This window comes from Salvelinus namaycush, chromosome 8 (assembly GCF_016432855.1).
Source record: "Salvelinus namaycush isolate Seneca chromosome 8, SaNama_1.0, whole genome shotgun sequence".
Taxonomy (NCBI): Eukaryota; Metazoa; Chordata; class Actinopteri; order Salmoniformes; family Salmonidae; genus Salvelinus; species Salvelinus namaycush.
The window spans coordinates 38,396,268-38,423,788 of record NC_052314.1 but is presented as its reverse complement, the minus strand read 5'-3'; the positions used below and the strand labels follow the sequence as shown (position 1 = coordinate 38,423,788).

General features: G+C 45.5%; 1 protein-coding gene across 1 annotated transcript in view; it reads left to right on the top strand.

The window, feature by feature from the left end:
- Positions 1 to 294: 294 nt before the first annotated feature.
- LOC120052117 (VWFA and cache domain-containing protein 1-like) overlaps positions 295 to 27,521 on the top strand; it is a 43,840-nt gene continuing 16,613 nt past the window's right edge. The window contains exon 1 of the mRNA XM_038998966.1: positions 295 to 789. Within this exon, the coding sequence (XP_038854894.1) occupies positions 538 to 789 (252 nt within the window). The 5' untranslated portion in view covers positions 295 to 537. The remainder of the gene's footprint in view (positions 790 to 27,521) is intronic.

Below are 27,521 nucleotides of genomic sequence, written 5' to 3'. Positions count from 1 at the left end.
TATGTAATTTCTATCCGCTTGATGAACATTTAAATAAAAACGATATTCCACAGTATTTGTCTATACTGTGGTTTGTTGTTTTATAAAATACTATGTTGCTTCTACAGATGTAGAGCAGCTATTGGTAGATCATATGTCCAGCATATTGTTTTACAGTAGCCGAGTTGTTTTGGGAGATCGTTCTCCAAATACAATCCCAATCCATTCCCAACTCATGAGCCATGCCGTTGTTTTGCTGCCGTACTCCTACTTTCACCCCCATTGTGATTCTCGGGTTTACGCTGTACTGGAGTTGGTGCGGAGTGAGCAGGATCTATCGACAAATGCACAACTATCAGCGCTTTTATGGATTGTATTCTCCTACCTTCGTGGATTTCCAAAATATGAATTGATGTCGTCGTTTAAAGTCGAGGAATTTCGTCTTGAAATTAAGGCCAGGTATAGCTACGAAGTTGTGAAATAGTTCCCTTGGAAGTTTTTCTCACGGCTGCAAAGCGAATTTCCAGTTTACTATTCAACAACTACACCAGCCATCATATGGCGAGGCGAGTAGGGGGAGAAGGATCCGTGATTTTAACACGAATTCCATACACAAATTGGAATAAGAACGCGAGACTCCACTGGTGTAACTTCATGGCTGTTTTTTGGAGCTTTGTGGCAGTATTGTCGCTTCTATGTTGTGGATTTTGTGGCGCTGAAACGGAGTTTTCGATCTTGGAGGAGGCACAAGTTTTAGCCGTACAAATGAAAAAACTGTCCTCGCAGGAGCTTGGAGTCTTCACCATGCAGGTAACCACACTTTTCTGTTTCGATTTCTGTCAACATTCGACATTTTTTAAATATTCATTCAACAACATACTTTTTAATATATTGTATGTAGTCCTAATTGCGCATTGTATCATGAATTGGTTCATTTGCAATCTACAATCGGTGAATTATTTTGCATTATCTTTAGTTGCTACATTGTTGCAGTGCTACACTATTGTAACTTTGTTGTCAGAAATGTAATTAATGTTCCATCAAACTCTATCTATTACAGCCGCGTTCTTTCTTAGCTTGCGGTATATTTGCCTTTGAATGGCTCAGTAGCAACCATTCTGAAAGGCGTTCTCTTTGAAGGATATTGACAATGTTGCTGTGTAACAACAGTAACAACACCTTGAAATAGTTGGTGTTGGGACACATTATCTGGAACTTTATCGCTTATAGGAAGGATTAATTGAAGTGGTCAGAGGATCAATTATTCTGATAACGTTGTTTACTGGCAGGATTTCAACATTGGTTAGCCGCATTATCTTCTCCGAACCTTATTATTGGCGTGACAAATGTTTTTGGCGGCCTATAGCATAAAACACCCAAATTGGTGTGTGAATGGAGAGGGGAGGAAGAGGGTTTCTTTGAACTTCAAACACTGGGTTCACATTTCCCCCTCCTGTCACCACTGCTCCTATTCCAATGAATAGTATGACATTGCTACGTATTAATTCATTCGATATGCCGTTAGTTTGAATAAAAAACATAATATTTTAGCCGAATTTTTTTTAATTAAACGAATTGGTCGGCCTATACTTATTTCCCCTTTGCCTGATAGTAGGCTATGAGGAGAACACCAGTAATTAGAATGGTTGTTTATTTAATAGTTGTACATTTTAATTACCGATGGATTGAAATGACTAGGCTACCTTAATTTTGCTTCCACATTTTGTGGACTGTGTAGTTATTTTGTGAATACAGAGTGTATTGTACACAATAGCATGCCATTACAGATTGATACTTAATTTTGTATAAACCTTTCTAAATATCCCAGAAAATAAATCTGTGTTATTTTAAATATAACCCAGACTACTTCTGTAATGGGAAACACTGTTTTGTATTGTTAATTTTGAAGGTAGTGTCTCTTGATCAACAAATGGCTAACCGACTATACTACAGTGGTGGCTGTGAGACATGTGGTGACAGGGGGTTGCTTCAGAGGCAGGCCCCATAGTTCTGGTCAGTAGGGGGCCCGGCCCAAATTGTGTTTCATCTCCCCACTACTCTTCATCCTACCACTGAGACCCAGCTTTCAGGCCTGCTCTGATCCCCGGAGCGTCCTTTGTCACGATTTCTCTTCTCTTGCCCCCTTCACAATTTCTCTCTCTCATTCTATCTGTTTTTGTTTTGTTCACTCTGTTTTTTTCTCTGTCTCTCTCTCTCTCATTGGCCTCACAATACCATATTATCCATTTTATTTTACGATTGATGTCTTTAAATATTCCTGCCTTTGCTGTGGTGTACTTCTAATGAGTGGACTGAATGAAAGCTCATATTCTGTCTTCTGGTTTGAGGCTGAGGTCTGTTTGTTTCTGATTTATCCCACAAAAACATTTCATGCCAAAATGTATTTTCATCGTTTCCCTTTAAAAAAAAACATTTTTTTGCAACATTCTAGGTTGACTCATATTATTTGACAAGCTGTAAAAATCTAACTTGGCATTTTAGCTCATTTCTCATTTAATCCAGGTGTTGCTTTGATATAAATCTGTGTTTGGTCAGACCTCTTTGACCGCACAGCGAGGTGATGTGAATCCAGTCAAAACTGTAATCTGCCCATGTAAATAAATCCCGAGATGTGGCTATGGGATGGTAGCTCTCTGCCCTGACACCTGTGTGTTGCTGCTTAGTCAGACACGGTCTGGCCCGGGCCTGTTGCTCCAGGTGTGTAGAACGGTCTCTAGCAATGCTACCTGGGATTTTCCATATGCTGTGGTCAGGATGAGGTGCTCCAGCCATGGCGAAGCCAGGGGGAATATGACAGGGGAAAAAAGACAAGACTCTGAAAAAAGACAAGACAAAATAATCTGATAAACCGGACAAAATTCCTGTGCTCATGGCGTGGTTTCTAACAGCGGTTTAGGCCAGTCTGTTTTTGCTCCTCTTTTAATTAACCAAACCTCACTTTGTCCTCTTAACTCCAAATCTGTGGATGTAATGCAACACCAACCAAACCCCATCCCCAAACCCTGGTCTTGTTTGTAATTTGATGTGTGTCACTGCCCTGTCATGGTCTCTTGAGTCAATGGGTCAAATTGATGCAATCTGTCAGTGAGTTATTCAATTATCAAGGGAGCCTGTTAGCACAGGCAACCCTATGTTCTCAATCGTGTTTGTAACTTAATGCGTAGATAATCAAGTGCTTCTGTGGGGAGGAGCTTTGGCGATGAGTGAGTAGGCCTACCTCTGCAAGCATTTTTAGGGCATTCAGTGGTTGAAATTGTTATAATTTTGAATGAATAATTGTTGCCCCAATTTTAGCTGGTTTTGAAGTTTAAAATCTTAAGTTAAACAAACAGATGTTGTGGTTGATATTTTTATACACTAGTGCAGTGGTCACCAACCGGGCGATCGACTGGTCGATCTTCAAGGCATTTCTCGTCAATCGCCAAACATTTCTGTAGAAAAGCTTGTGCTCTCTTTTTAAAACTTTTCTTTGTTGCGCTGTTGGCTGTAGGTGCACTTGATTCAGAAACCCTGCGCGCTGGATCGGCAAAGTGTTCCCATTTTGAACCATTTAATTTGCAAACTCCTGCTACCTGGCGGACCGGGAGAGCTGTGGCTAAATGGGATGGCTCAAATCACCATGCCTACAGCTTGCACATCCCCGGCCCCAGCTAAGTTTGATACTAGCCTACTTGACATATCATAACTTTTAAAACGATGACCAGAGAGTCTGTCAAAGAATACAGCAAAGTGATGCTGTCTTTTTGTGAGTTCATGTTGAAGTTTTTATTCAGCACTGTCAACACTGTTTTTATTCAACACTTTTACTAAACATAAAACACACTTCTGCCTACTTCCACTCGTGCTTCAGCTGGAATGAATGAGTAGCCAAGTGTATCAATAGGCCTGCGTTTTATTATTAGCATCTCGTCGTGTCTATTTTAATATCAAGGAATATTTCACTTTCTCTCGTCATAGGAACAACATGAATTTGTGCCTGAGGCAGATGCAGTGCGAATTGAGTTTCGGCATCAGGTAGAGGACAATGTCCCCTCTCTGGTCAGTCTCACAGGAGGAAAGGAATGAGCAGGGACCGTGAGAGCTAGACCCTCTGCTGCTCTCTCCCTCCGCTCAGACTAATGCTGTGTTCAAGGCAACTGGGAACTCGGGAATCTCAGACTAATGCTGTTCAAAGCAACTGGGAACTCGGGCATCTTTCTAGAGCTCCGGCCTGAAGATCACGGACATGATTTGACCCCCCCCCCCCCCCCCCCCCCGAGTTCCCAGTTGTCTTGAAAGCACCATGACCATCAGATGCAGGTACCATCAGACCAGTAAAATAAACAAGCTAATTATTTAAATTTGTGTTCAGCTGTGCCTCGCAAGTGCTACACGAACTGATCTATTTTGTTATCAAAGCCCAAGTTTTGAAATATGATATGGTCTGAGAACAATATTGGCGGGCCGGGCATATAGCCGATGTGCTGTGGTAATGTTTTAGGCCTACTCAACAAAACTCATTCCTACAGAACAGTTTTTAATAGGTTAATGTAAAAAAAAAAAAATTAAGTCATGTTTAAAAAAATAAAAATAGAATCTGAGCAGTACATCTCTGCTTGCTAGGTGATGTTGACTCAGTAAATGTTGGTGGCCACTGTGCTAGTGGGTGTATTCTTTCTCAGCTGTTGAGACAGGCAGGTAGCCTAGTGGTTCGAGCGTTGGACTAGTAACCGAAAAGTTGCAAGATCGAATCCCCGAGCTGACAAGGTTATAAAATATGTCGTTCTGCCCCTGAACAAGGCAGTTAACCCACTGTTCCTAGGACGTCATTGAAAATAAGAATTTGCTCTTAACTGACTTGCCTAGTTAAATAAGGTTAATAAATTAAATAAAAAAACACCGACCCAGGCCTACAGTATAGGCTTTAGGTCCAGTTAGGCCTAGCGACCTAAGCAGAGCATAGGGAATGCATTATAAGCTTGGTTAGACCTCTCTCGACACATCCTATCTCTCCTCACTCTCTTCCTCCCTCCCATTGGTCAAAAGACAAACTATAAAATAGTAAAATGCACCAAAATATTCAGAATTCCTGATGTTTCTCTGCAGAGCAGCTTCAAAGCTGGCTATGCTCCTCTTGTAATGGCTTAGGTTGCTTTAAATCATGACACATATATTTTCTAAATAGCACTGTAGTAGACGATGCAGACCCCCCCCCCCCCCCCCCAAAAAAACACAGAAGTACACTCAGAAAGATGGCTTCGTCTAGATCAGTATTGCCTGATCCTGTGGCGGTTACCGGCCCTGGCTCTCACATCCATCACTCTTAGCCGTGCTGGGGTAGAGTGGCTGGGTCTCTGTGGCGGTTACCGGCCCTGGCTCTCACATCCGTCACTCTTAGCCGTGCTGGGGTAGAGTGGCTGGGTCTCTGTGGCGGTTACCGGCCCTGGCTCTCACATCCGTCACTCTTAGCCGTGCTGGGGTAGAGTGGCTGGGTCTCTGTGGCGGTTACCGGCCCTGGCTCTCACATCCGTCACTCTTAGCCGTGCTGGGGTAGAGTGGCTGGGTCTCTGTGGCGGTTACCGGCCCTGGCTCTCACATCCGTCACTCTTAGCCGTGCTGGGGTAGAGTGGCTGGGTCTCTGTGGCGGTTACCGGCCCTGGCTCTCACATCCGTCACTCTTAGCTGTGCTGGGGTAGAGTGGCTGGGTCTCTGTGGCGGTTACCGGCCCTGGCTCTCACATCCGTCACTCTTAGCCGTGCTGGGGTAGAGTGGCTGGGTCTCTGTGGCGGTTACCGGCCCTGGCTCTCACATCCGTCACTCTTAGCCGTGCTGGGGTAGAGTGGCTGGGTCTCTGTGGCGGTTACCGGCCCTGGCTCTCACATCCGTCACTCTTAGCCGTGCTGGGGTAGAGTGGCTGGGTCTCTGTGGCGGTTACCGGCCCTGGCTCTCACATCCGTCACTCTTAGCCGTGCTGGGGTAGAGTGGCTGGGTCTCTGTGGCGGTTACCGGCCCTGGCTCTCACATCCGTCACTCTTAGCCGTGCTGGGGTAGAGTGGCTGGGTCTCTGTGGCGGTTACCGGCCCTGGCTCTCACATCCGTCACTCTTAGCCGTGCTGGGGTAGAGTGGCTGGGTCTCTGTGGCGGTTACCGGCCCTGGCTCTCACATCCGTCACTCTTAGCCGTGCTGGGGTAGAGTGGCTGGGTCTCTGTGGCGGTTACCGGCCCTGGCTCTCACATCCGTCACTCTTAGCCGTGCTGGGGTAGAGTGGCTGGGTCTCTGTGGCGGTTACCGGTCCTGGCTCTCACATCCGTCACTCTTAGCCGTGCTGGGGTAGAGTGGCTGGGTCTCTGTGGCGGTTACCGGCCCTGGCTCTCACATCCGTCACTCTTAGCCGTGCTGGGGTAGAGTGGCTGGGTCTCTGTGGCGGTTACCGGCCCTGGCTCTCACATCCGTCACTCTTAGCCGTGCTGGGGTAGAGTGGCTGGGTCTCTGTGGCGGGCCTCCGGCTGTTGCCCTCCCGGCCCCCCGGCTACTTTACTCCCTTGCACATGTTTCTCTGACAGGGCGAGCTGCTACTCCTTTGTTCCAATGCCTGAACTCCCGCTGACCTCGCCTCTTAAAAGCTGTGTTCTGTTTGTTCAAAAGATCTCGAACGTTGTTACTGGGTGATCTTCCTTTTCGGGTTTATGGGCTCTCTGTCGTCCTGTCATATTCTATTTTGTTTTACGTTGAAGCAGTTGGTTACGATTCCACATAGCATTTGTTAATCGGCAAGGTTTAGGGACCAGGGACCAGTCTCGTTTACTTATTGGAGCAATTTAAGATGCGTGTAAAATGTTTGGTTGTCAAGAAGAACCTAGTGAAATAGCTCAGCTCTGAAGCAGTATGCTCCCTCGCTTCCAATGCTGCAGGAGACTAGCCATGGCAACATTTTCAATACATGTGAGTTGCTTGTGTTTCAGCCTTGCTCCAGGCGGTGAGATACTCAATCCCCTTGTTTCAGCCCCTTTTAACCCCCCCCCCCCCCCCCCCCCCCATCTCCCCTCGCCAAGGCCAGGAATTAATAATATGGTGAACAGCGTTGTTCGAGATGAAGGATTGACGGTCCAGTCTCCAGAACACGGCTGTTTTCCAAATGTCACACTATATAGGCCCCTGTGGGCCCTTTTCAAAAAAAGTAGCGCACTATAAAGGGAATAGGGTGCCATTTGGGACATTCTCTCATCTGGTCTGGACAAAAGGAGTGAGTTACAGTATGACTACAGAGTTGATCTCCTTTCCTTCCCGCCTGAGTTGACTGGTCTGGGCCAGCTGCTGGGTTTAAATCAGTTGGTACACTACGGCGTGGTAGACTAGATCATTTATCTGATGGGATTCCCACATAACTGTTTTTGTAAAAGTATTTTTTTTTGTATGTTCGCAGACCAAATCGTTTTTAAGTTAGCTCGCTACCTCTTCTGTTTTTGCTCTTGTCCCCCCCCCCCCCCCCCCCCCCCCCCCCCCGCCTCTCTCCCACCTTCCTGGTATCTTGTACAAACCGTCCCCTGGGATGCCATGCCATTCCCTCCTTAAGAATCAGGAGGGAATGTTCCTCTGCAACTGTCTCACTTAAATGGACCAAAACATTGGGCTATATTTTTGTTTCCCCTTAGTTATAGAAAACCGCCTGGCCTCCTCACATTCCTGAATTTCCTGACTTTAAAAAAAAAATCAGTTCCATCAAAGCTATGTTCCCTTCGAGTGTCCGGTGATCAGTTAGTTAGGCCCAGAAACTGAAGTTGGGGTGGCCAGTAGCAAGAAATGGCACAATCCAGTTAGCCTAACACTCTCCTCTCAATCTCTCTCTCTCGCTCTCAGAAAACGAGCTTTATGGTAGCCTGTCTTTGTGTGTGTGTGTGTGTCTCGGGGGGGATCCCTGTGTGTAGATCCAGCACGCATGACCCAGTATAGCAGGGCAGAGACCTCTCCATACCACCCCTTCACTCACCACAATGGGCTCGGCTAAAATTAACTGAACTCCCAAAAAAAGAAAGAGGTAAAGAATAAGGAATGGGGGATGGGGAGGAGCAGGCACACTGTTGAGGGAAGTAGGGAGATCAATGGCTACCCTCCCTCCTCCCACAGCTCTTGAGAATTCCCCAACCCCCCTCTTCTATTCTCTTCTCACTCTTCTTCAGGAGGCTTTGCATTCCCAATGAGGGGAGAGTTGGAGCCCCTACTGTTACGAGACCAGGTTGGTTTTCAGTCGCTAGCTTTGGCTCTGTTCTCACGAATTTAAGGAGAATATCGAGAGATGTAATGTGAACTTGCGTATTTTTGACGTCTCAAACGCTACCGCCGGAGGCCGCATGCCACTTGCCCGACGGTTGCCCCCCTTAAGCAGAGCAGTGTGAGCAGAATTGTCTCGTTTAGCTCAACGTTCATGAAGCAGAAAATCCTAATAGCAGATTATTTTCAAACAGCTGTGATGTATAGACATTTTCACAATATTTGAAACTTGTTTTATTGAGTTTTACCAGGAGATTGCAGTGACATGCTGTTACGTTCTAAAAGTGTTGCCGTTTCTTAATAGATGTAAAGTCCCTGTTGAGGGGACCTGTGTGGTACCGGTTCAAAATTTTGGTGACGTAGGATGTGAAATGTAAAACCACTTGAAGCTGGGATGTCCCTCCTACCATTTTATTCGGTCTTCCGACTGTGCGTTAACTCCTGGCTGAACCCGACCTCACAGCCACTGACAAAGCACATGCCCGCAGTCTTTACATCGTAACGCAGCAGGAGAGAGCGGTTTCATCGCTGTAACACATCCAGAGATCAATTTTTATAGCCATGAATTAAAATGAATCGTAGATTTTAAACGAAAAAGCACTCTTCGTCATAGATTAATATGAGATCAGAGGCGAGTTCCTCGTGATTTCAGGAAGCCAAGCTAGAGCTATGTGAGACGTTCACAGCGATGAGGGCAGACGTTTTGATTAAGAGAGACCTTTAGAAAATATGCACATTTTCTCTAACACTAAACTTAGAAATATGTATTTAACAGTTGTAAAGGAAGGTGATATCTTAGTTAGTTGTTTTATAAATAAATGTTGTTTGGTATGCTAACATTATTAGCTAGCTAGTGTTACTGTCTTGCAAGCTACATTTAGCTAGGCTAATGCCTGTATGAATGAGAGAATGTGAATTGTCTGATCATGCTTGTGAATTGTTGCATTATTCAAGAATGTAATATGGTTTCGTTGCATTATTCAAGGGTAGAGGAAACGCCCCTTGCATTGTTGAATAGTTCGCAAGCTTACTGGCTAGTCGGTGGCTACGGATATTTACGGTAAATTTGGAGCCGCAGCGCAAGAATGTCACGTTGGCAGGCACGGCGAAAGGTAGGAAAAAGGTCGTTGTCTTAGATTGAAATGTTTAAAGGTCAACTGCCCCATAGAACCAACTTCTCTGCTTTCAAATGGCCTACGTGACATTGATATGAGTCAGAAATGTTAATTCTAGTGTCAAAATCGACTACAAAGTGTAACTAGGATAATTTTGGTATTAATGTCAGTCTCGTCCAAAACGGAATTTGGTAAGTGACTGTCATGACTTGAGGGTTTGAATTACAATTATCTCAACAATTCATGTCCCCTTTTGCTTATTAACATGTGGTGGCACTGTTTTCTGGGAAAAGACAGGGGGCGAGTTCGCTTTGCGTGGCTGAGACCTCTCCTTAGGAGGATCAATTGAATGGTAAATGAGCAAAACCCCCGGCGTACCATGCAAAATTGAATTCCCCAAACAACACAGTGCATCTTTGGTCGTAGCCTTCATGTGCAATGCACACATTGATCGGAAAATAGCTACTCTAGTGAAAATAGGCTTCCGTAAAGTTGTTCGACAATCAGATGGGCAGGATATGTATTACATCCCACGCTAGCTACAAGTTCTGCGGGCTGTCAAACGTGAGACTGTGCTTGGTGTTGGATACGGTAGCTAGATACACTGACCCAGAAAATATAAACGCAACAATTTCAACGGTTTTACTGAGTTACAGTTCATTAGGAAATCAGTCAATTGAAATAAAATTAATTAGGGCCTTAATCTATGGATTTCACATGACTCAGAATACAGATATGCTTCTGTTGGTCACATTTAAAAAATAAAAATAAAGTAGGAGCGTGGGTCAGAAAACCAGTCAGTATCTGGTCTGACCACCATTTTCCTCATGCGGCGCTTGGCACATCTCCTTCGCATTGAGTTGATCAGGCTGTTGATTGTGGCCTGTGGAATGTTGTCCCACTACTTCCCAAACATGCTCAATGGATGATATCTCTGGTGAGTATCCAGGCCATGGAAGAAGTGGGATGTTTTTATCTTCCAAGAATTGTGTACAGATCCTTGCGACACGGGGCCGTGCATTTTCATGCTGAAACATGAGATGATGGCGCCGGATGAATGGCACAACAATTGGCCTCAGGATCTCATTCACGGTATCTCTGTGCATTCAAATTGCCATTGATAAAATGCAATTGTGGTCATTGCGTGTAGCTTATGCCTTCCCCATACCATAACGCCACGCCACCATGATGCACTCTGTTCACAACGTTGACATCAGCAACCTGCTCGCCCACACGACGCCACACACGTTGTCTGCCATCTGCCCGGTACAGTTGAAACCGGGATTAATCCGTAAAGAGCACACTTTCGGTGGTCAACGATGGTGAGCATTTGGCCGCTGGAGTCGGTCGCGACGCCAAACTGTAGTCGGGTCAAGATCCTGGTGAGGACGACGAGCACGCAGATGAGCTTCCCTGAGACGGTTTCTGACTGTTTGTGTAGGAATTCTTCGGTTGTGCAAAACCCACAGTTTCATCAGCTGTCCGGGTGGCTGGTCTGACTCAGGTGACGATGCCGGATGTGGAGGTCCTGGGCTGTTGTGGTTACACTTGGCCTGCGGTTGTGAGGCCGGTTGGACTTACTGCCAAATTCTCTAAAACGATGGAGGCAGCTTATGGTAGAAAAATTAACATAAAATTCTCTGGCAACAGCTCTGGTCAGCATGCCACTTGCAGGCTCACCTCAACTTGACAGTGTGTTGTGACAAAACTGCACATTTTAGTAGCCAGCACAAGTTGCACCTGTGTAAAGATCATTGTGTTGATTTCGCTCCCTTGATATGTCATTCTCTCAGGCGGATGGATTATCTTGGCAAATGAGAGAGGCTCACTAATAGGGACGTAAAAAGATGCGTCTAGAACATTTCTGGGATCTTTCATTTCAGCTCATGAAACATGGGATGAACACTACATGCTGCGTTTTGTGTTTTAGTTGATAATGTTAGCGAGTAGCAAGGTGTTGCAGAACGAGTCCTATGAAACGCGTTCCAGACACTGGTTCTTGCCATAACTGATTTTTGACAGTGTTTTTTTCCAATGTCCTCGGGCCCACGGTGTTTATAGTGGAAGTGACTTGGATGGTGTTCAGGCCCTGCTGATGAGCAGCCAAAGGGAAGTAAAGGAGATGTTTGGACTTGGTGGCGCAGGTCCTAATCCAGGACCTTGTCATCTTCCGTCTGGACTACTGCAACTTCCTGTTGGCTGGGCTCCCTGGTTGTGCCATCAAACCCCTGCAACTTATCCAGAACGCTGCAGCCCGCCTGGTGTTCATCCGTTCCAAATTCTCTCATGTCACCCCGCTCATCCGCACCTTCCACTGGCTTCCTTCCAGTCGAAGCTCGCATCCACTGTGAGACCATGTTACTTTCTCACAGAGCATCAAGAGGATCTGCCTCTCCCTAGCTTCAGGCTACGCTCAAACCCTACACCCCAGCCAGAGTACGCTGTTCTGCCACCTCTGGTCTCTTGGCCCTGCCACCCCTACAGGAGGTCAGCTCCCGCTCAGCCCAGTCCAAGCTCTTCTCTGTCCTGGAACCCAAATGGTGGAACCAGCTTCCCCCTGAAGCTAGGACAGCAGAGTCCCTGCCCGTCTTCCGAAAACATCTGAAACCCTACCCTCTTCAAAGAGTATCTTTAAATAGGAAGTGACCCTGGATGAACTCTGACCACTTGTCTCGCTGTAACACAATGTTGTTTGGCAGATGAAAGGATAAAAAGAGTGGTGGTCTTTCTTTGTATTTATTTATTTTTAGAAAGGAGAGTGGGGGGAAAATGGCTCACTGATTCGGAGACCACTTTCATACACAGACAAAGTTTCCACTAATTTACCATGCCTGCAACTTTTTACCTGCTATTTGTTATAAAGGGGCAGGGGCTAAAATACTTCATGATTCCTGCATTTTCACACCCTGTATCCAAAATACAGGAATCGGGTCCTGAATGGTTCTCTGCTTCTATACAGTAAATTAATTAACACTTCAATTGTTTAACACCTTCCTAATTTGAAATGCAAACAGTCCCACTGGTTTAACACCCGCCACCCCTCCCAATCTGCCAATTACCCACTGATATGTATAGATCGGGGTACACATACAAGAAGGTGGTAAATAACCAGCTGTTTAAAAGGGGGTCATATAAACATCGACTTTTATTTATTTTTTACAGGTAATATACCACATCTTCTTTCTGAAATGGGTAATAGAGTAGTGTTGGGTGCTTTGAGTGAGAGGGGAGACCAGGTGTGTGAGGAAGACACACACACACAGCAGCAGCTGTGTTTGGCTATCAGTGTCTCTAAGCTCAGAGCTCTGTCTGCCGAGGACTGGGTCATGCTATCTGGACTGACTCACTGGCTGGTTGGGTATGGCAAAACGGGCATTAGCAGCACCAAACGGGCCCGCTGCTCAACATCAAACTGTACATTTCCTCCTGCTACTACGTCAACATTACATGGCTGTCAGAAGAATACAGCTCGTATAGGATGGGCTGTATGGGCTGGCCGCTTTATGTGTCCCATTATGATCTGCTGGGTTGAGACTTTCTGTAAGAGGTGTGATTTATTTAGATGCAGGAAAGAGATTTGGCGGAGATATGCCTGTCTTGGTGAAAGTGTGGTCATACCACCCAGCCCTATGATTTGTAGTCCTCCCCCAGTCTCCTTTCCAGCACATTTATCACCTGATTTACTTAACAAAAGGCACATCTCAGTAGGTAGTCCAGGTATCCTCAAGACACATGAGTCGGGGTGGCATTTCCTCTTTTGTCCCTCAAGTTAGGGGGGGGGGGGGTGATACCATCACAAATTCCCGATCAGACGATCTCCTTGAATGCCCTTGTTTGAAATTAGCAGCGCTATTTTGCAACACTATTTTGTTTTTACCCTTTTAGTGTGTGTACTTTACTGTATACTTGGGATATTTACTGTATACTTGGGATGTTATTTTTAAACTTAAAAAAAAAAAAAAAAGATGATTGATGTCTTTAAGCACCAGGCTGTGGTAAACAGGCAGTATATGGGTATAGCCTGGTACCCAGAACTACCCTCTGGCATTCTTTTCAGTATGCGGGTTGAGTAGCTGCTGAGTTGGGTTGACTACCCAGGCTTTAAGAGGCTTGTAGGACAGATGTTAGGTCAAATCAGATTTTATTTGTCACTTGCGTTGAATACAACGTGTGTAGAACTTACAGTGAAATGCTTTTTTTTTGCCCAAACCAACAATGCAGTAAAAAATAATAATATATATATATCTCTCTAAAGAAATAAAAGTAACAAATAATTGAAGAGCAACAGTAAAATAACAATAGCGAGGCTATATACAGGGGGTACCGGTACAGTCAATGTGCGGGGGCACCGGTTAGTCGAGGTAATTGAGGTGTTTGTCCGTGCCAAGGCTGGTGGGCTGGCTGGTCCTGTGCCAACGCGCCTCTAGCAGAGCCTTGGGGACAGCTTGTGTCAGTCCCCGGTCCCTGGCGCCTGCTGAAAGAGCTGGTGTGTGTGTGTGTGTAAAGGAGGCTTGGAGAAAGACACCGAACACTGTGGGAATGCAGGTGGGCTGTAAAGTGTGAATGCATGTGTGTGTGTGTTTTTAACGAGGCCTCTATCCTAGTGTTTTAGTTCGCTGCAGTGTGAGGGGAAAGCCATATGGAGTATTCCAACATGAGAGGCTAGCTGTCATATGTTTCCTGCATCATCGGAATTGAAGCACGGGCTCGCTGTCTCTCCCTCCTCCTGTGTCTCTACCCTTCTTTCTATTGCTCAAGGTGTGAAATCCTTTCATGATTTGCATTCGAGAAACGTGTTGATGTCCTCGGGGCGTTCTCTTTTGGTGCATTTACATTGAGTTGTACCCCATTGTGTTACCCAAAAGGCTCAGACTTTCGTCTGCCTGGGCCACGGCTAACTCTTCAGCTCCACTATATGCTCCGTAATGTGATGTTTTACTCTGGCCGCGTTGTTTTTGAGAGCGGAACAGCATTCTACCTTATTCTATTTTACCTACTGTACAGTAGCATATTCATCAATTATGCGTAAGTACAATAACTTTGGTCCAGTTTTTCGCGGGTACTCATTAAATTGTTGCTAGTTGTTGTATTAAATTATATTCTAATTTCACAAGTTGCTTTTGTTTACATTGTGAACGTAGCTAGTCAATATAGCTAGCGTGCTAGTAGTAGCTTCTTGATTTCATTCATCTTAATAAAACAACCAGTGGTGTATAGTCGAGGCCATGTACAACAAAGCTAGAATGCTCACGTCATCCATCGAGAATTGAACCTCTCTGATTCTTGAGCATGGACACTGCCATTGGACATGACGCAACGCGAGTGCGTCACGGGCAGTGCCGGACGCCCGGTGGCTGTAGTGTAACTGTGAACGTTAATACCTTCTTGAATGATGCGGAGGTTGTCGATTCTGCTTGCCACGTGTCTTTAGCGTCACACTCCTGATGTATACAATGACCCCAGAGCTTACAATAACGTAAAACACTGGTGTGTGGGGGTCTCAATGGAAAAACCAAATATCTGTCTCAACTTTCTCTCACACACAACCTCAATGACAGTGTACCCACAATAATGATTGTGACTGACTAGCTGAGAGAACCCGGCCTATTTTGGGAGATTTCCCTGTATGCTCGCTGTCAGTCGACTGTGTTTGACACATGTAGACACAACAACAGCTCGCTTCGCTTCACATATCTCACGCCACATCTTTGTGTGTGGTGAAATCATTCACCAATTCCCCCTCGCTTTGCTTTATCCTTGGGTAAAATGTTCCCTAATGTGTTCCAGCTACCTGGAACGCAGTGAAACACTGCACTGATGTTTTCCTTGTTCTCATTCCATTCAGCTGGTAATCCAATGTTGAAGGACCTTAGCCACGGGGTCTGGTGCGGTGCGCTATAGATTGCTAGTGTATTTTATTTGCCTCTGTCTTTTCTCTGCGTTGGTTCTCAGCTGAGTCTGGCACCCGCTGGGTTAAAGCCAGGATTTGGCACGTCTTATCGTCCTTCATCCAGACGCCATTGTTGTTTGGGTTTACAACAAAGGATTAGGTGTGACAGTTTGTCAGAACGCCGGTGCTTCCAGTGGGCATTTCAACTCGCGCCAAAACCAACAGCTGGTCATTTCCATGTGAAAAGACCCATGAGCACCTAGGTGAAGTTTATAGGAGCAGATCAAATTGGGTGTCAAATGAAAGATACGAGTCTCTCTTTTGGGGGGGAAATGAAGCCATTTTCCATCTGAAAAAGGTGTCCGTAAGTAATAGCTTTGATTTCTGGTCAAGCAGATTGGAAAGAGGTCTTAGAAAAGATCTACCAGGAAGTCACAATAATGTTGAAGTAAATACCCCTGCCAACTAATAGTCACACTTTTTTTGGAGAAATGCTTTGCCTTCTGTAAGTTTGAGAAACAGTGCCTTGTAACGCTACCAAAAACTAGGGATGCACGATATATCGGTGAACATATCGGACGATATTAGCTAAAAATGCCCACATCGGTATCGGCCCGATGTCGAGTTTAACGCCGATGTTAAAAAAAAAAACGATGTCAAAGCTACTGTGCATACCTATATAACGTACATGACGTAATGACGCTACGTAAATGTTTGCACTGCACGTGCAACACAGCGTTCCTAAACTAGCCCGCAATGTCTGCTGTGTGGATCGAGCAGTCATTTGAAAGAGTAAGAAAATTTCAGCGAGACAACTCAAAGACGAAATCCATTAAAGCCAAGATAATGGGATTCATTGACCTTGGCAATCAACCGTTCTGTCGTGTGTGATGTTGGCTTTCGCCGACTGGTCGAGCACCGGTACACACTACCAAGTGCGCTATTTTTCAGATGTTGCCCTACTGGATTTACACAGTAATAGCGTCACTGCTATTAGCTTCACAACATACATACTATGGAATGCCGTTTGGGTCTTTTGCGTGTCGAAATGGATACAGTAGCTCTGTCAAAGCTGTACAGAAAAGTCTGCAAACAAACACCGGGACACGAACAATGTGTTTTACATTACCGCGTTGGCAATAAAGCATCATTTGTTTGACCTCAACTTCTGGGGTAGCTAGCTTTAACTTGGTACCTAGCTAGCACCAATACAACCAGCCTGAAAACAATGACCAGTAGGAACTGGAGTCATTTTCATTATTCTTATTGGTGCAACGGATCACACAACTCACGGTTCAGATCGGATCACGGTTTTGAGTCACGGATCGCATCGTTTTTCAGATCAGCATTAAAAAGGGAGACGAATAACTTTGCTTTCCATTTATTACTTAAATTCCTTGCTTTAAGTGTTCTTTTTCAAAGTTAAAATAAAATCTTGAAATAAAATGGTCAATACTCAATTGTTAAAGTAAAGTGCAATATGAGGCATGATACCTTCTTCCTTTGAACAATAGTGAATTCAAAAAAAAATATATATAATAAATATAAAAAGATAAAAAAAAAAAAAAAAAAGCAGACCTGAGCTTATAACTTCAAATCAAAAACATTTTTCAAAAAGATGAGGATGTCTACATTGTCTGGGGAGAGGGTAGACCTCTTTGCAGTCACTATGTCCCCTGCGGTGGAGAACAACCTCTCGCTGGGAACTGAAGTGCCAGGCACTGCCAGGTAGCATCTTTCCATCATGGCAATGTGAGGGTATTTGCACTCATTGCTTTTCCACCATGCCAGTGGATCACCATCCACTGGAATGCCGCTCGCTGCCTTGATGGATGCCACCTCCTCTTTGGTGTTGGCAAACGTCTTGCATGCATCCTTGCTCGCAAAGGTCTCCCCGAAAAGCTCCTTCGTTGCCAAATTATTTTGAAGGAGGAGATGCGTCTGAGTCTGCTCCTGTCGGCTCTGTGGCTTGACCCTGCAGAAAAAAAATACTTGATCTATTAACCTAACTAAATATTTATTTTCATATTTCATAGAACTATAATTGTGGCAATAACATTTAATAAAAGCCATTATTATTCCAATTAAAAAATGGAAGATTCTAATAGCAAAAGCATAGACTAAGATTAGACTGCAGTATATTTATTAAGTCATTCACTTTTTTTTTTCTCTCTTCAGTGGCCACAGTCTCAGTGGTGAGATCACTGTATGTCCTCCGGTGTAGTGCAGGGTCTAGGTGAGACAGGGACTGGAACAGGCAGGGACTGGAACAGGCAGGGACTCAAACCTTTGGAACCAGTTCAGTCGATCTATGAAGGTATTCCTGTACTTTAAGGGGGGGGGGGGGGTGTATCTGGGGCTCAGGTCCTCTCTTATGGCAGCCGTTTCATCTCTAGTGATGGTGCGTCTTCCTCACTTGGTGCCATGGATTGTAGAATCCTTGTTTTCAGAGGTAGGATCATGGACACAGACGGTGCAGTGTCAGTGCTCAATAGGGTTGTAACTGTTTTTGAGGGGTTTGAGCACCTGGAGGACCTCCTCTGCCACTTTCACGTCATCAGACAAGGTGACGACGTCTTTGTTTTTTTCAGGGTTTTGTCTGTCAGTGCAGACTGCTGCTCAAGATAGCTCTCCAACGTGTCATAAGTGGAGTTCCATTTTGTTGTGACATCGTGTATGAGCGTGTGGGTCGGTAGCTGTGACATCGTGTATGAGCGTGTGGGTCGGTAGCTGTAACATTTCTTGCTTGGTCTTAAGCACATGAGCGGCTGTTGTGCTTCGGTGGAAAAAGGAAACCACCTTCCTGATCCTCCCAAGGAGGTCGGTCCATCTGGTTGACTGAGATTCCCCTTTGGGATGCTAAATTGATCACATGTGCAAGCTATCTGTGGCCCCAGTCCAGCCTCTATCACTGCATTTACTTGGTTCTTGGCATTATCTGTGGTGGTTGGGATATTGCTATTGGGCCTCTCTAGCTTCCACTCTGCTACTGCTCCTAGCAGTACCTGCGGCAGATTTGTGCCTGTGTGACTCTCATAGAGGGGGCGTGTCTGTAGCGCCAGACTTTGCATCTACCACTCCTCTGTGGTGTAGTGAGCAGTCACAGTCACGTAGCTTTCCGTTGCCCTGGAGGTCCACCCGTCTGTGGTGAGGGCAACAGAGGATATCTTGGATAGTTTGTCGGCAATTTTGATCTTTTCCTTTTCATAAAGATCTGGCACGATCTTCATACTGAAGTGGGTGCGTGAGGGGATTTCCTAGCGTGGCTCAAGCACCTTTACCATATTTTTAAAACCCTTTGTTTTCCACAACAGAGGATGTCTGCAGCGATAAACATCCCAAGAGATTTGGTGATGGCTTCAGCCCGGTCGGATTCAATAGCAAAGGGTTTAAATGCCGCGGTGAGAAGTTGTCTCTTGGCTGAGTTGGCTCCCGCCACTGATACACCAGGCTGATGACGCTTTAACTGTGTGGCCACGCTCAATGTATTTCCATGATCATACGGCTATCTTGTGGCACGATGGCTGCAAACCGTAATGGTGTTGTCCACCACCCTTCTTCCGTCATCATATTTAACAGGAAAGCCTTTTCCAGTTCCACTTTTCCAGTTCCAGACTTTTCCAGTTCTTCAGCTCTTCCACTGCTCTTTTTTTTCTTGGCTTTTTGCAACGCGAGAATCCAGGATCGATTCGTTGGGATTCAACGTTCCCCGTTCACGTGAACAGTACACACAACTGCTTTTTAAAATAATCAAATCAGCCTTTTTGGCTTCAGAGTAAAACACAGCACTTATCTGTCTTTATTTTTTCACTGCGACTCTGCATCGAGATTTAGGGAATTATTACTTTAAAAAGTAACAGCGGCAGTAAAACCTGTGTTTCACACTATGATGGTTGACCTTTGCAATTGATCTGCGGTTCACATGCGTGCCGAACCGTGGGGGGGTGATCCATACGGATCAACTACGGTCCGTTACACCACTAATTCTTAGCAATGATTTAGGAATCGTTGTAAGTATTTTTGTTCGCCTATTGAAATTGAACTTCAGTTCATGAAAATACATAGCTAGCCAGCTACTTAACCCTATAGCTAACGTTATAAGCCGCCAGCTAGCTTCATCTGGCTAGTGAGGCTCGACCGGACTGGGGGTTGTGTTGTGAAGCTAGTCACAATAAGGATTAGGCACAATAGTGGAATTTACGGTTTGCCTTCAAAATAAAAGTATGTCATTGACAGTGATGCAAATGAATACAAATAGTAGAATTATGCCATACTTTTATTTTGAAGGCTAAACGCAAAGTCCACTATTGTGGCTAATCTTTAATGTAATAATTATGTATACTACAGATCAGGGACCCATTATGCAGTGCCATTACTGTAATTCTGTTACCGGGTGTAAAATCACTTCACTTACTGTAGTCCAATAACCAAGATATTTTTGTTCAAACTCAAGTGGTGCTTTTCAACTGTAACACCTGTTTTATACTTGTGTATGATGTAATACTAGGGAAATAGTTTCCGTAGTTAGACTTGTGCAGAGCAGAATCAACAACCCCTGCATAATCAAAACAGTTGCTTTTTGAGAAGGTGTTATCAATCGAAGGTGTAAACAGTTAGTCATTGTTATGGAAATGGGCCCGAAAAGCCCCAGCGGCCTTGACTTTGGCCCAAGTCAGAGCAGGCCCACTGAAGCCATGGTCCAGTATCATGCTTGCAGATACCCATAGACCTCTAGTCACTGCGCTAACGCTAGTTAGCTATTATGCTAGTTAGCAACTTCCTTCAAACCGCACGCGTAGACATGGAAATGGTATCCACGATTTCATCTGACTCTGGGGATGTAGATTAAGGGCCTCGTTGTCAAAATCGTGACGTTTTTTTGGAAGCTTGGTCGCATAAACTGAAGGAGATTTTGGCTTTGCACCTACACGGTTCTTTGTAAATTGTTTTAAAGTCGTCCTTATGCATAGTTGTACGGTTTGCTAAACGTTGAAATCACTTTTTTTTGGCATACATTTTTTAAGTCTCGGCGTACATTTGCATTTTTAGTAATTTAGCCAATGTACTTATCCAGAGCGACTTACAATAGTGAGTGCACACATTGTCGTACTTTTGTGTAATTCCGTTTACCATGGAATTTCCCAGCTGCAACACATCTCTAGATTCTCTCTCGGCTCCCAGCTCTCCCGCGCTCTCTGTCTGTCTCTGTCTGTCTCTGTCTGTCTCTGTCTGTCTCTGTCTGTCTCTGTCTGTCTCTCTGTCTCTCTCTCTGTCTCTCTCTCTGTCTCTCTCTCTGTCTCTCTCTCTGTCTCTCTCTCTGTCTCTCTCTCTGTCTCTCTCTCTGTCTCTCTCTCTGTCTCTCTCTCTGTCTCTCTCTCTGTCTCTGTCTCTCTCCGAAGGGAGAAAAGCAAACATACGTTTATTTTTAATGAGAAGCCTGGTAAAAATGTTGAAAAAATGTAATTTCAATACTAAATGTCTCACAGCCGTGCTAGATAGAGCTGTGTGGTTTCGTTATTGCTGCTGTGCTAGTTCTGAAGCACAGGCCCTTTCTCTGCCTCCAGCTCTTCCCCTGCTTTTCTCGGTCCTTCCTTCCTCCATCTCCCTTTGTTGTAGCCTTTAGGTTGGTCGAGATGAAGCTCATTGTCCCATAGGAAACAGTACGGGTGATTAGTTTTATCCTTATATAGGAACATCCCATCAACATCTGTCAATGTTCCTACTGTCTGGCGCGTGACTGTGAAGTAGACTGGTGTCTTTCCATGCAGTTCCTTGGTTGATAAAGTACTTCCCTCCCCTCTCTGCTCAACCATGGCCGGGTGGATGGAGATTCTCTGTGTGTGTGTGTGTGTGCGCATTCATTGAGTGTTTTACCCGTGTTCTTTGGCATTGTGGTTTCCTGCCGCATAAGGGGCTCGCCGCTCGTAATCCTTCTCTGAAGCTCTAATTCATTTATCAGTGTGCGTGTGGATGTGATGCCAGCAGCTGTCACAGTCTAGTGGCTGCATGAACAGGTCGGAGTTGGAATGACCAAACGTCTTCTAGGGATGTGTGAGCGGTGCGCGCGTTTCCTTTATTTGCCTAGACTGGGCTGATGTTTTCCTTCCTTGCTCACCACAGTCCCTTTCCTTTCCCCTTAGCACCCTTGCTAGCCAACACAAATTGTATGGGGAGTTAATCATGTCTTGTGCAGTGCTAGACTAATGTCAAACTAGGACATGCGGCAAGGCCAGGCCAGGAAATGCTATGCTAGGCTATCAAATGCTAGAAAATGCTACATTAAGCAAGCGTTTTGCTATCAAGGCCAGGGAAGGTTCTCTATGTATAGGTGATGTCTTGCAGGCTAAGTCACAGTAGGTTTAGTGTTGGCCATGCCAGACCTAAGTATGACGACGCAGTCAGACCTCCTCCTGTAGGGTGGATCACCTCTTCTCGTGATCGTCAGAGTCCAGAACTCCATAACTGGCCTCACAGTGTGTGAGTGAGTCCTAAATAACAAAGCAGAGTTCGACTGATTAATCGGCATGGACGATTTAATTAGGGCCGGTTTCAATTTTTCATAACAATCGGTAATCAGCATTTTTGGATGCCGATTTACATTGCAATCCACGAGGAGACTGCGTGGCAGGCTGAGCACCTGTTACGGGAGCGCAGCAAGGAGGTAAGGTGCTAGCTAGCATTAAACTTATCTTATAAAAAACAATAAATCTTAACAATCACTAGCTAACTACACATGGTTGATATTACTACTTTATCTAGCTTGTCCTGGGTAGCATATAATCAGTGCGGTGCCTGTTAATTTATCATCGAATCACAGCCTACTTCGTCAAATGGTTGATGATTTAACAAAAGCGCATTCGCGTCAGGGTATATGCAGCAGTTTGGCCCGCCTGGCTCGTTGCGACCTGTGTGAAGACCATTTCTTCCTAACAAAGTCCGTAATTAATTTGCCAGAATTTTACATAATTATGCCATAACATTGAAGGTTGTGCAATGTAACCGCAATATTTAGACTTAGGGTTGCCACCCATTCGATAAAATACGGAATGGTTCCGTATTTCACTGAAAGAATAAACGTTTTGTTTACGAAATGATAGGTCATTCATATGGTCAAATCCAGAAACTAAGGCTCGTATTTCTGTGTGTTTATTATAATTAAGTCAATGATTTGATCGATCAGTCTGAGCGGTGGTAGGCAGCAGCAGGCACGTAAGCATTCATTCAAACAGCACTTTCCTGTGTTTGCCAGCAGCTCTTCGCAATGCTTGAAGCACAGCGCTGTTTATGACTTCAAGCCTATCAACTCCCGAGATTAGGCTGGCAATACTATAGTGCCTATAAGAATAGTCAAAGGTGTATATGAAATACAAATGGTATAGAGAGAAATAGTCCTATAATTCCTATAATAACTACAACCTAAAACTTCTTAACTGGGAATACTCATGTTAGAAGGAACCACCAGCTTTCATATGTTCTCGTGTTCTGAGCAAGGAACTTAAACGTTAGCTTTTTTACATGGCACATATTGCACTGTGTTTTTGCATTATTTAAACCAAATTGAACATGTTTCATTATTTATTTGAGACTAAATGTATTATATTAGGTAAAAATAAGTGTTCATTCAGTATTGTTGTAATTGTCATTCTATATCGGCTTTTTTTGGTCCTCCAATAATCGGTATCGGCGTTGAAAAATCATAATCGGTCGACCTCTATAACAAAGACCCCGAAACTACAGCCAGACAAGATCTCACACCACACACTGAAAGTGGAGGATGAGGACCACCCCAGGACTACTGCTCATCCCTTTCTTCTCTCCCTCCCTCTCTTGCTCTTTCTCCCTTCTCACATGTTCTGATGTTCTCTGTTGTGCTTCAGAGAGAGAACTTCAGGCCAGTACTGTGCTAGATTCTTCTGAAGTAGATAGGCAGTTCTTTCTGAGTGTCGATATGGTAGGGGAGCGGTTGGCTTTGTCTTCTGAGGTGGTTTGAGCCGGGGCCGTTAACAAGCCTTCAGGACACCGTGTGTTTGCCTTGTTAGACTTTTGTTAAACACGTTCTCTGGGACATTTGATCAGAATTTACTCTATCTGGAAAAAACGCTTACTTCCTCAAAGTATGTTGAAAAGTTACATTTCCCACATACGCCGTATAGCAGGATGGATAGATGCCATTTCTGTTCTTTCAGCCTCTCATGCGTCCTCTTTCCCTCCTTCTTTCCCCACCCCTCATTCACCTCCTATCTCTCTCTCTCTTCACAGTGAAAGACTCCAGTATGGGGTGTGTCACCAGAGTGTGACTCTGTCTGGCACTGCCAGGGCGGCTGGCTGGCTGGCTGGCACGGGGGTCTAGCTAGCGGCTGGCACGAGGTCTCTCCTCTACAGAAGGTGTGGGTGAGACCCTGGGCACAGGGCAACCTGGCCTGGCAGGCCCCTGGTCGTCTGTGAGCACCGCGGGTGGGAGAGGGCACCGAGGGCACGGTTTAGTCAGAGCCAGGAGGTGCTGGGGTCAGGGCAGGGTTCAAAAGAGTGACCCATAATGGCAAACGCACGCACTTGGTCAGGCGTGGGTAAGTGTGCACACGCCTAACACCACGCGTCTTATCGATCACAAAAAAAAACGACATACACACTTAGAGGCACTCTAAAAGCTGCTCTGCAATATAGCATCATGTGAAACACACACACTGGCATATGGCGTGCAATGTCTTGTACTAACAGCCGACACACCTTTTTTTTAACGATTCTTGGCCCGTCTAATATCCCGGACAATATTACACTCCGCTCCTCGTAAAAAGTGGCAAGTAGTCTCATCTGTTCATTCCAGGATTGTTACTGAACTCCATACAGTGGGAGGTTGTTCTGGCCTCCCAACTCTCAAGGATTTGTATCAGCTTAATGGAAGGGCTTAGATATATTTGGTTTTGAGCTTGTGTTGGAACAGTTCCCACTTCAGTGACATGCTGTTATTCCCATCCAGACTTGTGTGTGTGATAAAGTCTGAGAAGTTGGACAGAGTTCCGTTGCTGTGAGACTTTGATAGCCGCGGTGGAAGAGTCTTTCCGTGGTCAATTTGTTTCCCGTTATACGGTAGGGTGCGCAGCAGGCGTCTACTTTGGGTCGTCGTCCTGACGTGAAAAGGATGTCTCTGTAAGGAGCATGGTAACCCTAACAGCCTGTAGGCGGGCTCTAGTAAAAAAAGCACTTTAGCGGTGGAGGACCGCAGACATTACAGAAGTGTCATGTGTCCTCCTTGAGAGCACTACCTCTTATCCCAGAGCATTGTATTATGTCCCCAACTCTAGACTCAATGGGTTGTTACGTAGCCTGTTATTATGAGAATTCGGTTCTCTTCTTCTAAACCACTAGGGTTTATGTTACGATGGTATAGATTAGCCTGACTCCCTCTGACTTCTCTGTTTCTTCTGGCGTCTGTGGATGTCCTGAAGGGACTGAGAGGATGGCATCTACCTCCACACGTTCCGTCTGATTTAGCCTGGCTCTGGCAGCGCCCCTGACTGCCGGCATAAACATGGAATACAGTCTGACTGGGGCGTGGTTATACTGGGCTAAGCTGGGCTTGTTCGTCAGATCCAGGTATGCTCTGCCCGATTGCAGACCGTCACTTTTATAGATTCCGTCGCTACTCTGAGAGAGAAAATGGCTGCCTGGATCACTCCTCTGTCTCTCAGATGTCTTCTAGACCGCTGCACTCTTTTCTCTTAACTCTGTCACTCATTTAAGTGTTGTATCATTCAGCTCATTGGATTGGTTGTTTCTTTTTTAACAAGCCCTTGGTTACAGTACGAGGGCTAGGTCTGCTCTTCTTCCCACTCAAATGGCAAGCCCAGGGGGAAGGGTGGAAAATTCCCAGGCTGAGGTAGAATCCCTCCACTTCTCCACACCTCGGCTCCAGTTTTACAACCCCACATCTGTCTTACCCCTCTTCTCCCCTGGCCTACACCAACCCAACATCCACCTCTCTGCTCCCCCTGGCCTACACCCACTACAACCAGCCCTCGGCTCCCCCTGGCCTACACCCACTACAACCAGCCCTCGGCTCCCCCTGGCCTACACCCACTACAACCAGCCCTCGGCTCCCCCTGGCCTACACCCACTACAACCAGCCAAGTCCTCCCTGTTGGCCCCCTTCTACAGCACTGCTGCTATCTGGGTTTGATTGGATCCCCCTCCACCCAAAGCTCCAGACTGCATGGTAACCGACAGTAGACACCGGGGCAGAGGGGGTAGTCCTGGCCCCCGCCCAGTCCGGAGCTCTGTCTGTGGGGCAGGAAGTGAGGGAGCGCGGGGGCTTTGTGATCCATCTGGGGGGAGATGGATGAGCACGGGGAATGTCAGACGGAGATGTGAGCTCTCTCTTGGTTCTCTCGTTTTCCATTCTCTCCACTTGTCGCCCTATTGCGAGCAGTGCATTTCTCTTTGAAGCTCAGAGTTCGGCGATGGCGCAGAGGCAAGGTTCACCTCGCGATTTCTAACACCTTCAGAAGGATGAGATCAGACGCAGGCGCCGCTGCTCTCACTCTCCCATCAGCCACTGCAGCAAAGCAGCCTTACGACTCACAAATTCACAATGTGCTTTTTTTGGGGGACGGGAGCAGAGAACAATTCATCTCGTTTGTGTGTCTGTGTACACGTAAAACGGCCTTATAGGATGTCCAGACAGACTTTTTAAAAAGTACATTTGAACTCCAGGTAGATGGAACACTGAGCTGTTATTTTGGCACAGCAGTTGGCGTTCCCCTTCCATGTTTACTGATCATTCTCTCTCTCCCTTCTCTCGTCTGTCTGTCGGTCTGTGTCTGTCGTCGTATGTAGTGAAGGGCTAGGGAAAGATTCTAGTTGTTTTTCTCTGTTCCTATAGACCTTGAGCTTATTCGCCTCATTAGACAAATCCCCGTGTCTTGAAAGAATGCATGGATCTTGTTCGGGTCAACATTTATGACCCCGTTTTTCTGTTGAAATTCAGTTACAATCTACAAGCAAAAATAATTGTTATCTTTGTTTCTGATTTGGAATGACATTTCCCTGTGCACATTATTTCTCAGTTGGACACTTTACAATAAGCAGGTGTAGCTGCGGGGAGAGGTGTAGCTGCGGGGAGAGGTGTGGAGAGTGAAAGTTTGTAATAAAACACCAGCCTCCACTGTTGTCATTGTTCTCTCCCTCTCTCCATCCTTCCCCCTCTCTCCCTCACATGTGGAAAGCATTATGTTCTGTCTACTGGAGCAGTGAGTGGAGCAGCAAACAGTGTCTGTGCTGTGGGCCTGGGAGGCTGGGACATGTCTGGGATCAGTGTAGGGGATCTGCTCTGTGCTGGGTGTCCCGGCCTCTCTATGGCCCCGCTGTTTGCACAAAAGGGGGTTTGTTATTTCAGAACCGCACACTCTTGACAGGCCTCTCTCCCTTGACTGGGGGAGGAGGGAGAGGCAGGGGGAAGGGAGGCCCCTCCAGAGTTCACCAAAGTAGAGATCAGGCCTAAAGCGCAGGCTAGTCTAGGCTGCTACATGGATGTGATCATGATATATCTTGGTTTTTGCTATGGTTATATTTTTAGGAGCCTTTTTTTTTTTTTTTTTTTTTGCAGGGTGCCTGTATTGCTGTTTACTGCATGCTCCGTTCTATAACTGAGGTTCTTAACATGATGGTTAATGAGGGTATCCCCATGCTGAGAAGCCATCGTATGTGGCTAGTCGGAGCGGTTCTTTGGGCCCGAGGCCTTGGAATGGCATGGTGTGATTTATGGGCTTTCAATGTTTTAGGCCATGCCACAGTAGGTTAGCGTAGCAACGAACTAGAGTCATTACTCTACCAGACGTACTCGTACTGGACCTCCAGTATTCCTGTGATTAACCATGTTTTTCGACCTAAATTGAGTTGTAGATGTGTTTTTTTTCCTTCTCTCCAATAAACAGCCACTTGACCTGTCATTTATTATGGTTCAGTCAGAGTACCATGACAACTGAGGCATATTTCCAACAATACAGAAAAAATATGTGGAACTAATTGCATGTGAACTCATTTTGCTGTGTTTTCTTTCCCTCTCTGCATAGCGACGCACGTACACACTACTCCATACTCCGACGTTGTCCTAACATTTCTATATGTCTAAATTCCATTATTTTACTTTTAGATTGTTGTATATTGTTAGATATTACTGTAGTGTTGGAGCTAGGAACACAAGCATTTCGCTACACCCGCATAATAACATCTGCTAAATACGTGTATGCGACCAATAAAATGTGATTTGACA